Raw genomic sequence first — 12,222 nt, 5'->3', positions numbered from 1 at the left:
ATTTTTATGTGTTGCTGAGGATTGAACACAGTACCTCACACAAGCCAAGTGCTGTATCACTGAGCCACAACCCCAGCCTCATGAATAACCTTAATAAGTACTAGACAGTCTTTTCACTTTCTTCTTTACCTCATCACCAACATCTTCTAGTCTATTTGCATATGTCATAATTATTTTTGATTCATCTGAACAGACTGTATCAATAGAGACCAGTGATAGGGAAACACTACTTACGTAGGTTGCCACCCAATGATCCTAATCCAATTGCCTTAAAGGTACATACATTGGATAGGTTTGAACCACTGTAAAGTTTGCTGATTAATTTTTGATTTTATAAAGATATAGCTTGAAGTCTTGAATATTGTGGTTTTACTAACTGGTGATGTCATTTATAGAAGGCCCTGCTGAGGGGACTGGGAAGATTTAGAAATTGTGTTTTCTAACTTTTTGAACTAGGCTTTGTCTTGACCCTGGAATCAAATGATTTTTAAAAAATTTTCAGTTTCTCATTCTTTGGGTTGTACATGATGTAGAATTACATTGATGTGTAATCATATATGCACATAGATAGTAATGCCTGATTCATTCTACTACCTTTCCTATTCCCATTCACCTTTGTCTAATCCCAAGTACTTCTATTCTTCCCTAACCCATGCTTATGTGAACTAACATCCACATATCACAGAAAACATTTGGCTTTTGGTTTTTAGGGATTGGCTTATTTCACTTAGCATGATATTCTCCAGTTTCATCCATTTGCCAATAAATGCCATAATTTTATCCTTGATTGTTGAGTAATATTAATATTCCATTGATTTTTTTTTATCTGTTCCCTTTTAAAATGGGAAAAATGCAAATATACAATTAAGGCATAAAAATTGAAAAGGAGCAAGTCATTTTAAAAAATCAAATACATTGGTCAAATACATTGGTCATTCCTGTTCTAAAATGTGAAAGCAGGAACTTCAGAATAAAGTGGTTTTCTGGAACATTTTTTTCTTATTTCAGGGAGACTCTGGTGGGCCATTAGTATGTAGACATGAAAATAGTCCCTTTGTCCTCTATGGCATCGTCAGTTGGGGAGCTGGCTGCATCCAGCCATGGAAGCCAGGTGTATTTGCCAGGGTAAGGGTCTTCTTGGACTGGATCCAATCCAAAATCAAGGGTAAGATTTTTATGTAATTTTTAATTTATATATGACATTAGAATGCATTACAATTCTTATTATATAGAAAGAGCACAATTTTTTATATCTCTGGTTGTATACATAGTATATTCACACCAATTTGTGTCTTCGTACATGTACTTTGGATAGTAATAATCATCACATTTCACCATCATTAATTACCCTATGCCCTCTCCCTTCCCCTCCAACCCCTCTTATATATTATAAAACAATGCTTCTTTATTATAAGTACTGCGTGCTAACCCATTGTGCCACTGGAGTTCTAGCCTCTTCTTTAGGGTAGGTTTAGGATTGTCAAGTATGGTATAAATGACTATTAGAGAAAAGAATCATATTTCATTTAGTTTCTAAACATATTAAAATGCAAGATTCTATAAGAATAACTTCCCCCTTTTTCAAAATTGAGTAAAACTGACTTTTCCTAAGGCTGCTTTAATTCTAGATTTGCATTTTCTTTTTATAGTAGCTGCTTTGGGACTGAGTACATTTTTTCCTCAGGCTTTCATCTTTATTTTTAATGTATTATCCCCAAATACAGGTATTACTTCACTTCAAACAAAAAATAAAAGCAAAACCTTAAGAAAACAATTGCCAACATCCACACTTCCAACAGACAGTGCCTCTGGGCCAGGTAATATGTGTATACATTATCTCATTAATACATCCAGAAAGAATTGAGCAAAAAGCATTGTAAACCTGGATTCACTAATTTTTCTTTGGAATGCCAAACTCTGTAGTTTCTTTCTAGTTGGTAGGAGCCACATTGTTTGGGGATGTTTTCCATCCCACATTATAGTGGTTGCAGGTGATAAATCTTGTAGTTGTGAATAAGTGCTTGAATTTGGGGGAATTGCATAGGATTATTTTAAACTCTGAGACATTTATTCCTACCGTTTAAAGGTCCTTAGACTTCCAGATATCTTTCTTGGTAAACACTGTGTATAAGATTAACAAAATTGGCATCAGAATCTCTTTTGGGCTGGATATATGGCTCAGTGGTAGACTACTTGCCTACTGTGTGTGAGGCCCTGGGTTTGATCTGAGCACTGCAAATAAAAATGATGATAATGATGGTGATGATGATGATGATAATAATACTCTTAATTCTCCTACAATTGCCAGTGTATGTTTGCTACTAGGATTTTTTATTTTAATCAAAAGTTAAGAGTAATCAGAGAATTAGAAGTCTGTAACAGACTTGCATGAAAGTTCTGGGACACTATAGTCTTTTTCACCACCTCTGCCCGACCTCCACATGCACTCCTCCCAAGATGACAACTAGTAGGAGTTGGAAGAAAGTTGAAGAGGATGCAAGACAGAGAAGGTAGAATTGTTAGAGTGCTGCCTTGAGTAGAAGAAAGGGGCTGGGACTTACTTCTTAAAAGGAAGGGTAGTATTGGATAGAAGCAAAGTTCATACAGAGTTGTTGGATAAAAGGCCGGATATTTAAGGCAGTGATGCAGGTGTGCTGGTGTATGGGTGCTTGCGGAAATTCTTTTCTGATTGCTTCTATTTTCTCAGCAGATGATAGAAGGATGTATGTAAGAGGGTTTGATTTAATTTTAAGAGAAAACAGCAAGTATGAAATTTTTCTTTAGAAAAATGATAGTGTTTGGGCTAGAAAGGCGTGGTAGGGTTGCTGAGCGGCCTGACCTTCCCCAAGGTGAATGATCATGAATTTAGGGAGAGACTTCCCAGTTAGTCTGGATGTATGTTTTCCTCTGAAGACACAGAGGTAGACTCAGAGTGGGTGGAGATTATATCATAATGAAGCTTCCCCAAGTATATGAGAATGTAAAGTGTGTGAAAAAGTGATTAAAATGATCATTGAAATTTTTAAAAAGTATTTTTAGTTGTAGACGGACACAATATCTTTATTTATTTTTATGTGGCGCTGAGGATCGAACCCAGTGCCTCACATGTACTAGGCAAATGCTCTATCACTGAGCCACAACCTCAGCTCTGAAATTTAAAATAGGTAAAGAATGAAATATGAATGAGAGATGGGTTTTGGATAAACAAGAGATAAATTACAAATCTCAAAGGTAGAGTGTTGGGGGGGGGGAGCTGAAAAGATGGAAGATTTTGGTTCAAGAGAGTGATACTTTTTTAAAACTTATTTTTTGACCCAAAATGTTAAGATTTTATTTACAATGCATGTTTGTTGTACAGAAAGTAAAAATGCTGTTATAATTTTGGTATAACTGGTAGCCACGGATGGTTGACTTGTCAATCACAGCTATCCATGCTACAGCAAGTCTTACCCCCCAAAAAACCCTAACAATGCTTACAATTTTGTTGGGGCAAAGTCCTTAAGCTTGGTGGATTACCAAGAGGCACTAAAAGGAGGAAGGCAGAATGTCACAGGAACTTCTTTGGCTCTTTGGATGGGTGGGTGTCCAGGGGTTTGTATCACAGCAACCATTTTTTAAAACATCTATCAAATCCATATGCAGTCCAATCTATACTGAACAGTTCCGGTTTTGCAGTTTATCTGGGGTCTTAATCATCTTCTCCTTCATCATCTGTTTCTCTTTCTCTTTTCACCTTTCTCACTTTCTTCCTCTTCATCCTCATCTTCATCTTTATCTACTGCTCCCTCATGCCTAAATTCTTCCTCCCCACTGACTTCATCTTTATTATCTTTCCCTTCTACATTTTCATCTTCATCAAGCTCTTCCTCCTCATCCTTCTCATTTTCCTCGTTTTCATCCTCCTTGTCTTCATCCACACCATCCACCTCCGCATCTAAGTGGGGTTCTTCTCTGTCATCTTTGTTATAGCCTTCCAGGGAGGTCAACAGGGGCAAGAGCCTGAACACACTTGTGGAAGGCTTGGAGTTATTGCTATTGACCAAGTCTCTAGAGGCTGACCATTAGGATGAATGGCCAACATCAGGTGGAAAATGAGCTCATTGTAGGAAAATTGAGGAATTGGGAAGCTTCACTGCTGGAACCATTGTCTACATAGCTATTGAAATCACCAAGAAGTATGACAAAAGTAATGTTGGAGCAAATAACCACTAAATAGTCTAGGAATGAGGAGGAGTGACCCAGGAGCATTTGTCTGGCAATATAGGAGTCAAAGAATGAATGCTTGGAGTGACGCTGATTTGAATTAAAAGTAAATCTAGAATGAAGGCTGAGATGAAGAGAAGACACAGGTCCAAAGTCCTGAAATCTTCAGTTTCAATGATCTGAGTTAAATGAATGATGCCAATGACTACCTAAGTTAATACCTAGAAAATACTTAGAAAGGTGGGGAGGGGGATCTGACTCAAGATAAAGGTCATTAAGTTGTGGTGATGGTTGGCCACAACACCAATGTATTCTTTGAGTTCCATTCAGGCTATTAAAAAATGAATGTTAAAGTAAAGAAGGGGGCTAGGGTTGTGACTCAGTGGTAGAGTGCTTGCCTAGCACACGTGAGGCACTGGGTTCAATACTAAGCACCACATAAAAATGAAATAAAGATTGTGTGCCCACCTACAACTAAAAAATAAATATTAAAAAATGTAAAAAGATATTTCTATGTATGCACAGAAATGCTTATGCATGCCTAAGAACTTTGAATTTTTTTATGATAGGGTGTTTGTTTGTTTTCTATGACTATTTTATGAGATAAATGTTAGGATTATGCCATGTTAACCTTCAACCACTACTACCACTTGCTTTTTATACTAGGGAATTAGTAAATTATAGCAATGGTTTTGAGATTGTTATTCTTATTTATAAAAAAGCAGTGACTGGCTGGGAACTCATGACTCTATGTGATTTTTGTACTAACTCACCTTTCTAGGCAGATTTGTCATAGAGGGTCCAGAGAGAGAGAAAAAAAAATATTGGACAGACCTATTGGATCCAGATTCTGAAACACCGTGAAAGCTGCACTACTTCAGTTGTTTTGCATAGGGAAGGAACTTAATTATTTTGTTTTACTCACCATGCTCAAATTAGAGAGCCTGGTGGAGAAAGAATACAGACAGGGAGATCATTTAGTTTGCTCTTAAAATAGACCTGGAAAATATCTGTTTAATATTTAACAAATAAAAATAATTTACCAAGAAATAACAGGACTAAGCAATGGACTAGAATTCTTAATTTTTTTGCAGGGGAGTACTGGGGATTAAACCCAGGAGGGTCTCAACCACTTAGCCACATCCCCAGCCATTTTTTGTATATTATTTAGAGATAGGGTCTCACTAAGTTGCAGAGGCTGGCTTTGAACTTGCTATCCTCCTGCCTCAGCCTCCTGAGCCACTGGAATTACAGGCATGCGCCACCTATCTTGGCTAGAACCCTGAATTCTTGCAGCACTTCATTATCCTTAGGCCACTTATCATATTTAATGTTCATAAAAGTATTTTTATGAATATGCTTCCTTTTACTAGATTAATTTCTGTAGGGCAGAACTTATGAGATAGTGTATGTATTCACTAATCCACATATTAGAATATAAATATATATAGGATATTTCATTTTGTAATTGCTTAGAAAATTTTGTCTGAGGAATAAACATAGGGAAAGAAGGAACAGTCAAGGATGAAGCCTAAATGGGACTATTAGGAGGAAAAGCTGATTGCAAAATCAGTGAACTAGAGCGCTATTGGCACCAAAACTGCAGCAGGTACTCACAGGTCTAAATGTGCCCTTGGACTTAGCAAGTTCTAGAGTGAGAGACCTCCCTTATTTCAGCAAGTTCTTTTTTGCTTGACCTCAGTCACTAGTTCTATGAATGTAATCACTTGCCCCCAAAATACTAATAATTTTCTGAGAAATCTTTTAAAAATTCAGTTAAAATTAATTTAAAATCTACAATTACATTTCAAGAAAATAGAACAAACTTAATGGAATGATCATTTTCTTTACAAGTTCTTGTCAACATGTAACTGATGGGAATAAAGTTTTAATTTTCTTCTTGCAAGCCTGGGTCTTTCAAGTTTGTGGTAGAACCTTGTTTCTCTTTGCCTCGTCTTTGTTGGTCCCTAACGTCCATATGTTCTGAATTGCAGCTTCTGAAGTGAAGCTAGAAGAGCTCAGAGCCTTTTTTTCAACTCCAAGATATCCACTGCATTATAGACGAAATATGGAAAGTCCCTAGGTGCTCAGAGTGGCACCAAAGAGTATGATAAAGTTTCCTGTTGTGTGTCTGTCATTCCTTGGATCTCATATGTAGAGATTTGATTCTGATTATTTATGAAACCAAGTTGAGAGAAAGATAGCAAGTAATCCTTCCTGGCATTCAAACTCTGTACAAGAAGCTTTTTCTGTATAGGCAGCTTATGATCAAGAGTGAGTTTTGACTTGGGGAATAATACCACATCTACATTAATTCATGTAAAATAGGAGTACTTTTTTTCTTCTAAATACCCTTATTTTTTTTTCCAAAATGTGAATTTACAAAGAGGACGGGGAGAGATACAGATGCCAAACTTCTTCAACACACCAGGACCCTGCCAGAAGAGAATATATAGTGGAAGAGAAGTTCAAAAGACGTTTAAAAGAAAAAAAGGAGATTCAAGGGTAGGAGAGATAAATGAATGAAAACATTAAAGCAAATGATGTTAAATATTTTTTAAATAGAAGGATTAAAAACATTGGCTAATAATAAGACAGATCTCATTTTTCATTTTATGTAGTGACAAATTTTTGTGTTTCAATAAAGCAAACGTTCCTCCTCCTGTATATATGGATGTTGTGAAAACTTTTTGGTTTTCAGTTAGGAGAGAAGTAGGAAGGCAGTTAAAATAATTTGGTTAATGTAGGAACATAGAATAAGTTTTCATTTATCGAAGAAAACTAGAAGACTTTTTGCTTCTCTTAATTCTTGACTTGGAGTGCTGTCTTCTTAATAAGATCTACCTTGACAGATGTAAATGGTACCATCCCTGCCTCCATAATTATTGGTCCCCTTATCTTAGCACTTACTGTCCTCTGATACATCATGATTGTTTCTCATGGTTGTGGTTTGTCTGTCTTGCCTAGTGAATGCAAGCTTCATGAGTGCTAGAACTTCTGTCTCTTCACTTCCAGAAGCCTCAGTTCATAGATCAATGCCTAAAACACAGAAAGCACTAATTATTCAGTGAAGGAATAGTCACTCTTCAAAGAATCCTTTCTAATTCAAAGTAGCATCATCCATTCCTTCCCATAGTCATTGTTTGTTATGCTGATTACATCATCTGTGGCCTTGGTCTGTCTCTGAAATAATTTATCTGAGTAAAGTGAAAAATTTGTGAAAGTAATACTTTTCTCTTGATCTCTTTTGTATACCTCGAAGTGAATATAGTGCCTAAGGACTTAGGAACATTTTTTTTTGTGTGACTTTTTTTTTTTTGCCAGGTTTCCTTTTCTGTGCATTGTTTTTTGCTGAATTGCTCTTCAGAATGATGAACAGTTTCACTGTTATTAGCAGTGCATGGGATTCATTTCAACATGCATAGAACCTCATTATGCCAATTTAAAGGCAGTTTTATTTAATTAATAGGGATAAAGTTTTCTAAATGTTGGTTAGCTATTATAATTTTTATGAATTTCCATTACTCTTTGTCCATTTTTAAAATTCGAATATTGTTTATAAAGTTTTACAGGAACTTCAGATACAGAAGTAATTTTCCTTTGTCATAAATTGCCACAGTCTGGCTGGGCACAAATCACAAGCCACTGAAGCAGGAACAAACTTTATTTCTGAACTCCACCAGCACACTCCACACACGCTCCCCGGGAATTATCCCGAACCCCACGTGGCTCGTCCAGGAACCAGCCACTGGAAATATCTCCTCCGGGAATCCCCATGAGAACTCCAAAGGAGCGGCTGAGGCAGATAGTAATGCCTCGCCTGTCAACCAATACTATTGGCAAAATGCCAGGGGCCATTCCGACTCAGCTGTGGTTCTCAGCAATAAGTTAACAAGTGTTTAGCCTTATTGTTGCCATTTGTTTTTAAATTTTATATTGATATAAAAATTATTAAATTTACTTATTTAAATCTATTTACACATGTCTTGGATCTTTGATTTATCCCATCACCTTTAGGTTTGAAATTTTTCCATTTTATGTCAGAAGAATCTTTTTAATTAAAAAGAACTTGCCTCTTGCATCCTGCTGCAGTGTTTTCTCATGTTGTAGAGTGATTCTGTACTTATCTCTTTCTTAGAATTATTTTCTTCCTAATTTATAGCTCCATCTCTATAATATATTCAATTCTTTATATAGAAAGATATTTCCTGGGGAAGCATTATCACCTTTCAAAATCATTAGCCTTTGTTATAGGTTTTTGAGGAATCCCTGTAATTTTCCAGCCAAGCATTTCTGTGATGTAGAATTGTCAGCTAGAATCTTCTGGAATTGTTCTTTCTCTTTAGATTATAGATGTCAAAGCCATAAGACTAATGAAAATATTACTCCTTCCTTGATTGAATGGTATTCTATACTGTCAAATGCTATGTTTCTCCTTGTGAGAGCTACCAATACATTCAAGAATTATATTCATCTATCCTTGGTGCAAATAAATACGTGAACATTCCTCAGATATTTTAACATCATTCGCCCTAATATGCTAACTAATGTGTTTTCTTCTTTTGCCTTTGAATATGATTCCCTTCCTCCCTGCAAATGTTTGTGGAGCACCTAATTGAACCAGATCCTGGAGGATCTAGTAGTGACCCAAATTGATAAAAATCCCTACCCTTATGAAACTCATTCTAATACGGAGGGACACATAATAAGGTAAAATATATATTAGATGGAAAGTTTAAGGGAGGGGGGAATGAACATGGTAAAAGGATAAAGAAGCATCTGGATTAAATGCCATATAGCTCAAAGTACTATAATCAGTGAATATTTTTCTGTTATCAGTGAATATCATTTCAAAACTTTAGATAACACCTAAAGGTTTTGAAATGATAAATCATTCCCAATAGTAGAGGCATGTTATTCTAAATGACTCCCAAGTTTTTTCTATACCATCTTAAAAAGTACTTTGAATTGTTTTAGAATTATAATTTTCCCTCTTATCTCATAGTTTCTCCAAGTAAAGCAACCAGTAGAAGATTGACAGTAGGGAAAGGAAAACTTTCAGGTAGGAAAAACTTTGTTCCTTTTTGGATCTTTGTAATGACATTTTTAATAATTAGGTTATTTTCTGGGATAAAAATGACACATTTGTGTCATTTTAAAGATAAAATAACTTATAATTATCCTTCAAGGGAAACCTGGTAACATAATAGACTATGGAGTGTAGGGGAGTATTAGAATCATAGACCCAGGTTGAGATCCTGGCTCTCTACTCCACCAGTCTGACTTCTGAGGAAGTCACTTGAGTTCTACAGCTGTATTTCCTCATCTCACAGAATGGAGTACATTCCTGTCTCATGATTTAAATTAATTGCTCTACCTAAAGTATAGAAACTACTAAAAAAAAATCCAACTTTCCTTGAATTGACTACTTAAAAACAAACAAACAGGTGAACTACATCAAGGAAGACTTTACTTAATAATTTTCACATGCTCTGGACCATGTCGGGTGACGTTCTGTTCCCTTTTAAACAAGTTGCTTTAGCATAAGCTATATTGTTTTCAGAATCCAAGATATGTTTGTTCATTTTAGCAGTAATTGTAGGGGATGAATTTGTTAGGAAAATCTACTTAAGCCATCTGAGATTTGGTCAGGTCTAAAAGAGAAACTGGTCAGTGAATCATGATTGATTTGTAAATCATCAAGAATGATAAATTCCTTTGGGTGTTCAGTTTCATGCTTGCCTAGCATGTGCAAGGCCCTAGATTTGACACCTAGCACCCCCTGCTGCCAAAAGATATAAGTACATATAATACTGTGTGTGAGTATATATGTGTAAGTATAAATCATATTTATTTTCAAACATGGCTAAGATAGTTGATTGCAAGTTAATATTTTTGACCATGATTGTGATTTTTTTTAATACCACAGAGAGCTTTTTCTGCAGCTATATTTCTTGTGGATTCAGAAATTTGGATTCTAAATATTAGCTGTTTGATTAGCTCTGGACAATTTATTATCACTGTATCAGTTTTCTTTATAGTGTTATAAAAACAATAGTTTAAAATAATGTTAACTATGTAATTCAGAGTTGTTATATTATACTGTAGAAGTTAACTAGTGAGACTTTTTCCCTATATTTTTAAATTGGTGACTTAGTTTTACATGATGGTGGGATTTGTTGTAAATTCATACATGGAAGCAATATAACAGTATAATTTGGCAAATATCCTATCCAAAATTTCTCCTTTTCCTCCCCTCAAGTGAGGCTTTTGATTCTGGGTGAATGCAAACAAGAGAATATATTTTTCTAGGCCTGAGTGTATTGCACATTTGGGAAAATTGTTAACTTTAATATGATATGCTTTTATTATTCATTTTTCTCTTGAGCTATATTAAGAATATGACTTTCAGATGGAATTGGGCAATCAATAGGCATTATTGACTTATTTCACATAATCCTCCATAGACTCTAGATAATTTTGATACATTAAATGTTTAAAATCAGGAGGCTTTTCAGTGAAACCAACCTTTGGATAATTACTTTTTCCCGTAAGACAATTAAGGAAGAAAGCTGATTGATCTGAAAAGACATATAGAAAACCTGTTTAAAATAACTAGTTTTATTCTCATTCCTTCTACTTCATTTTTATCTAGGTTCAAAGGGTAGTGAAATAACCAGAATTCAAACCAAGAGCCCACAGTCGCTTGTGAGGATATTCTTAAAAAGCTCTCAGGATACAGATCTTAAAAAGCTCTCAGGATACAGATCCCAAGATATTCTCACAGGATGATTATGAGGTAAAGAAAGGAATGTTTATTATAATGGAAGATGTATATGAACTGTACTTGACTAACATCAACAGTGGTATTTGCTTAAATCATTATTCTCCATCTTCTCAAACAACATACTCCTAGGAAACCCTGGATCAATTGCTTTTAACATGAAAACAACAACAACAAAAGACTGTTTCTGTAAATAAATTGTGCTTTCTCCACAAAAGAGACAACTTATTAGGCAAAATGGAAAGTCAAGTCTCTGTCAAAGCATTGTGGAGATGGAAATAATGTGTAAAATATTCTGGAATACAGTAGGTATTCAGTAAATTGTTCCTAAATTCCCACAATATAAAGAAATTCCCTTGAATTAAGAAATATAGGGGGGAAGGAAGATGGCGGCGAGGGGAGTGCATTACCCCCGTGTGCTGCTTCACTGTGTGGGAGTATGACAAGTCAGGATGGCTAAAGGATATCTTGTTAGGAATTTCCAGCAATAGTGGGGTGCTTCGGAACCTGGAGGAAGGATTTCCATCGCACGAGGATCGGCTACGGGGACTCAAACGCGAGAGGTTTGTCGCACGGAGGGTAACTGCTTATTCAGCAAATCGCCCCGCGGCTAGAGTCTGCAGCGCGCGCTGGGATAGAGACGCAGGGTTACAGGGCTGCAGTTTCTGCCAGCCGCGCAAGCACCGTACTCAGGGCTGAATTCTGGGTTCGACACGGGGGAAGGAAGCGGTCCATCTCGGTTCTCCACACGGGTCAGACCACAGAGGAGGCCAGCAGCCACCATGTTGGTAAACTGACGTCACCATCCCTGTTTTCGACTGACCGCAGCTCATTCAGCCATAGATCAGGTAATTTCAGGCTGCAATTCGCCTGCGGCTTGCAGACAGATTGCTAGGGTTCAGCGCCTGGGTGCTTCTTAGAACCTGAGCTTATTGGAGCGAACACCGAGTGCGGGGCGGCCGAGTTCCGGCTCCCGGAACCATCCCGCAGAGCCTGCGGAGGCTGCTTCTTGGACCCTGCTCCTATCAGAGCATACAACAAGCACTAAGCAGCCGAATTCCGGCTCCCAGAACTGAGCCCGCGGGGACTGCTTCTTGGAGCTTACACTTATAGGAGCTTACACCGAGCACGGAGCGGCCGAGTTCCGGCTCCCGGAACTTCCCTGGGCCGGGGCTAGGAGCCCGCGGAAACTGCTTCTCGGTACGGGTCCTGCTGAGGGCCGGTCAGGACTCACC

At 37.0% G+C, this 12,222-nt stretch overlaps 1 protein-coding gene and 2 long non-coding RNA genes across 5 annotated transcripts in view; 2 read left to right on the top strand and 1 right to left on the bottom strand.

Annotated features, from left to right (window-relative positions):
- Ovch1 (ovochymase 1) overlaps positions 1–6,870 on the top strand; it is a 57,358-nt gene extending 50,488 nt beyond the window's left edge. Inside the window, 4 exon segments of the mRNA XM_048802493.1 lie at positions 1,009–1,165; positions 1,725–1,826; positions 6,198–6,351; positions 6,353–6,870. Coding sequence (XP_048658450.1) covers positions 1,009–1,165; positions 1,725–1,826; positions 6,198–6,351; positions 6,353–6,407 — 468 coding nt within the window. The 3' untranslated portion in view covers positions 6,408–6,870.
- The window catches only part of LOC125616632, a 54,855-nt gene continuing 43,918 nt past the window's right edge, over positions 1,286–12,222 (bottom strand). The window contains exons 4-5 of one of the 2 annotated variants that reach the window (XR_007347354.1): positions 7,114–7,242; positions 1,286–5,147 (exon numbers count right to left, since the gene is read on the bottom strand). This is a non-coding gene — a long non-coding RNA (uncharacterized LOC125616632). Of the gene's footprint in view, positions 5,148–6,570; positions 7,243–12,222 lie in introns of those variants that run through there. The other variant, XR_007347353.1, reaches the window with a different exon arrangement.
- The window catches only part of LOC125616634, a 12,507-nt gene continuing 8,289 nt past the window's right edge, over positions 8,005–12,222 (top strand). Inside the window, exons 1-3 of one of the 2 annotated variants that reach the window (XR_007347357.1) lie at positions 8,005–8,913; positions 9,209–9,265; positions 10,859–11,002. This is a non-coding gene — a long non-coding RNA (uncharacterized LOC125616634). Of the gene's footprint in view, positions 8,914–9,208; positions 9,266–10,858; positions 11,355–12,222 lie in introns of those variants that run through there. The other variant, XR_007347356.1, reaches the window with a different exon arrangement.

The sequence above is a fragment of the Marmota marmota genome, unplaced genomic scaffold, assembly GCF_001458135.2.
Source record: "Marmota marmota marmota unplaced genomic scaffold, marMar, whole genome shotgun sequence".
Taxonomy (NCBI): Eukaryota; Metazoa; Chordata; class Mammalia; order Rodentia; family Sciuridae; genus Marmota; species Marmota marmota.
The sequence above is the reverse complement of the archived record's forward strand: the minus strand, read 5'-3'. Positions and strand labels throughout refer to the sequence as shown.